We start from the raw sequence: 3,546 nt of genomic DNA on the forward strand, positions 1-3,546 counted from the left end.
GTCTGAGACCGGTAGTGTGTGATGGAACGGTGTGGAGGGAGATTCACTCTGTGTCTGACCCCGGGAGTTTGTGATGGGACGGTGTGGAGGAACATTCACTCAGTATCTGACCCAGGGAGAGTGTGATGGGACGGTATGGAGGGAGATTCACTCAGTGTCTGACCCCGGGAGTGTGTGATGGGACGGTGTGGAGGGAGATTCACTCTGTGTCTAACCCCGGGAGTGTGTGTTGGGACGGTGTGGAGGGAGTTTCACTCTGTGTCTGACCCACGGTGTGTGTGATGGGACGTTGTGGAGGGAGATTCACTCTATGTCTGACCCAAGGAGTGTGTGATGGGACGGTGTGGAGGGAGATTCTCTCTGTGTCTGACCCCGGGAGTGTGTGATGGGAAGATGTCGAGGGATCTTCTCTCTGTGCTTCACGCCCGTATTCCATCCTCCATCCGTCTCGTACTCGGGACCTCAGTGACACATGTCTAATATTCTAGCCGATTTTAACTGTCTGCGGGGTATAGAAGGGGGACGGTTAGCCAGGAAGGGGGTTAATTTGTGACGAGATCCTGGGCACCCAGACTCTGCCAGTCTGACCTCCCTCAGCCTGGAGCTGAGACGCTACTGTGTCAGTGTGAGGAGCTCCGACCCACTGTTGCAGTGCACAGGGTGCGGGGGGCAGCAGAAACCTCAAACAAACTCAAGTCAGACACCAAGTCAGGAAGTTACAGCGGTTTATTGATTTCATCATGATAAATGCAAATTAAACAGTATGCGAGCTGCTGACTTGCGGGAATAAATAAGCTGTTGTAGCTATGTACTACGTACAGAGTTAGAGACAACGACACGCTGTCGATAAATCTGTTCCAGACTAGTTTATTCAAACTTCGCAGCGCTGGAATTTCATCCCGAGTGCCCGCACTCTCCGGGCGGAAATGCCGTCAGAAGAGCTCAGGAGCGCTGGCTATTTGTGAGCAGGTGCACCTGCGCAGAAAGTGGGTCGCCACACTGTTCCCGACTCGCTCACAGACACTCGGAATTAACTGACCGGCGACACCGGGTGAACGGTAGATTAATCAGTCCCGTCTATCACCGTCACTCTGCATCGGGGAACCGATGATTATAAAATCACACTTCAGGGCCGTGTCCGGGGTCGCTGCGGATCCAAAGCCATTGCTGAGGTATTTGTCAATTTAACATCATTATATCAGCCAGACAGCCGAATGCCCCGTCCTCAGCAGAGGGGGCAAAAGGATTCTCTCCCGGGACACCAGTGTCCCAGACTGAGCCCCGGCCCCCCGGGCTCCTCCCGTCCGGGTAATTCCCCGGGGTGGCACGCGGGAGAGTCTCGGACCCGCACATCCGGCGGAAGCACGTCACTGCGGGAGCGCTTCCGATTTCACCGAGCTCGAGACCGGAGCCAGTTCCGTTAAGACAGTTGGGAATCAGCCCCGGCTCGCGGCCATTAAAGTTAAGGGCGGGAGTTAAAGGAGAGGGGTGGGGAGAGTTAAAGTGGAGAGGCAGGGGGCAGTTAAAGGGGAGGGCGAGTTAAAGGGCAGGGGGGAATCGGCTCCATCCCGCGGGCGGGGATGTTCACACATTCAGATGTTCACAGGATCACTGTCAGTCCGAGTCTGACTCCCCGCAGAGGCTCCAGTTCCTGCAGAGATCTCAGTTCCTTCCTCCCGGTCTCACTGAACCGATTGACCCCATTCAGATGTTCACACGGCCACTTCCAGTCCGGGTCTGACTCCCCGCAGAGGCTCCAGTTCCTTTTCCCCGGTCTCACTGAACCGATTCCCCACCAGCCTGAAACAGATTGGAGAATAAAGATGAAATGAACAGATCACACAACAGTGTCAGTAACAGGGGACCGGGGTTAATGTTTCAACAACACTCACAGACAAATATCACCAGAAAACCCGCGGATCCGCTGATATTTTATCACTTTGAACATCAACACAAACACTTACCAGATCAGCTTCAGACTCTGGAGTGTCAGTATGAGGCGGCGGAGAGCGGGGACAGATCGGTCTGTCAGAGAGTTTTCTCTCAGGTCCAGCCACGTCAGTGATGGTTTTGTACTGAGAACGGAGATGAGATCCTCGGCCCCAGAATCTGTGAGACCGACTCTCCACAGCCTGGAGATGAGAGAGAGTGAGGGTGAAGGACACAGAGAGACAGGAGACGGTACAAATCCCCAGTTTTTATCAGTAACACTATTACTGATCACATTAATGTTCAGTTCCAGACACCCAGTGACTGTAAGCACAGGTCTGGTACTTACAACAGTTTCTGTATTTTACACTCCGGGTTCCTCAGAGCCGCAGACACCAGTTTCACTCCTGAATCTCTCAGTTTATTATTACTCAGGTCCAGCTCTGTCAGTGACGGGTTTGTACTGAGAGCGGAGGTGAGATCCTCTGCCCCAGAATCTGTGAGACCGACATTCCTCATCCTGGAGATGAGAGAGAGTGAGGGTGAAGGACACAGAGAGACAGGAGACGGTACAAATCCTCAGTGTTTATCAGTAACACTATTACTGATCACATTAATGTTCAGTGTCAGACACCCAGTGACTGTAAACACAATCTCCCACAGTCTGGTACTTACCACAGTTTCTCTATTTTACACTCCGGGTTCCTCAGAGCCGCAGAGACCAGTTTCACTCTTGAATCTCCCAGTTCATCAAGACTTAGGTACAGCTCCGTCAGTGATCGATTTGTACTGAGACTGGAAACGAAATCCTCGGCCCCAGAATCTGTGAGACCGACATTGTTCGGCCTGGAAATGAGAGAGAGTTAGGGTGAAGGACACAGAGAGACAGGAGACGGTACAGATCCCCAGTGTTTATCAGTAACACAATTACTGATCACATTAATGTTCAGTGTCAGACACCCAGTGACTGTAGACACAATCTCCCACAGTCTGGTACTTACCACAGTTTCTGTGTTTTACACACCGGGTTCCCAAGAGCCAAAAACACCAGTTTCACTCCTGAATATCCCATTTTATCATAATTCAGGTCCAGCTCCGTCAGTGATGGTTTTGTACTGAGAGCGGAGACGAGATACTCGGCACCAGAGTCTGTGAGACCGACATTGTTCAGCCTGGAGATGAGAGAGAGTGAGGGTGAAGGACACAGAGAGACAGGAGACGGTACAGATCCCCAGTGTTTATCAGTAACACTATTACTGATCACATTAATGTTCAGTGTCAGACACCCAGTGACTGTAAACACAACCTCCCACAGTCTGGTACTTACCACAGTTTCTGTATTTTACACTCCGGGTTGCTCAGAGCCGCAGACAACTGTTTCACTCCTGAATCTCCCAGGTCATTCTCCCCGAGTCTAAACACAAACAGAACAAAGTGATTCAAACCGTGGGTCTGAGGGTAATTCTCTCACGCGGATATTTCAGGAAACATTAAACCTTTCCGTAAATCACTGATCGAAGTTCCCATCACTGTCAATGTCCCTCACTGCCCAGTTCCACGGTATTCACCCAATGTCAGTCATTTAGTCTGTTGCTGTGACCCTGTGAACTCCACATA

At 51.4% G+C, this 3,546-nt stretch overlaps 1 protein-coding gene across 1 annotated transcript; it reads right to left on the reverse strand.

Annotated features, from left to right (window-relative positions):
• Window positions 1-708: 708 nt before the first annotated feature.
• LOC132390571 (ribonuclease inhibitor-like) lies at window positions 709-3,346 on the reverse strand. Its single transcript, XM_059963179.1, has 6 exons — window positions 3,257-3,346; window positions 2,931-3,101; window positions 2,605-2,775; window positions 2,279-2,449; window positions 1,965-2,132; window positions 709-1,800 (listed from the first exon to the last, which is right to left on the reverse strand). Exons 2-6 carry the CDS (start codon window positions 2,999-3,001, stop codon window positions 1,713-1,715), a joined length of 669 nt encoding a protein of 222 aa, XP_059819162.1. The 5' UTR covers window positions 3,002-3,101; window positions 3,257-3,346; the 3' UTR covers window positions 709-1,712.
• Window positions 3,347-3,546: the final 200 nt, after the last annotated feature.

Source organism: Hypanus sabinus, unplaced genomic scaffold (genome assembly GCF_030144855.1).
Source record: "Hypanus sabinus isolate sHypSab1 unplaced genomic scaffold, sHypSab1.hap1 scaffold_956, whole genome shotgun sequence".
Taxonomy (NCBI): domain Eukaryota; kingdom Metazoa; phylum Chordata; class Chondrichthyes; order Myliobatiformes; family Dasyatidae; genus Hypanus; species Hypanus sabinus.

Excerpts from the sequence above, each read along its gene's own strand:
- LOC132390571 (XM_059963179.1), bottom strand. The coding sequence starts at position 3,001 with ATGGGATATTCAGGAGTGAAACTGGTGTTTTTGGCTCTTGGGAACCCG. Across the intron at positions 2,776-2,930 it reads TGTAAAACACAGAAACTGTG|GCCGAACAATGTCGGTCTCA; the intron begins GTAAGTACCAGA and ends TCTCATTTCCAG. Across the intron at positions 1,801-1,964 it reads CAGAGTCTGAAGCTGATCTG|GCTGGTGGGGAATCGGTTCA; the intron begins GTAAGTGTTTGT and ends AATCTGTTTCAG.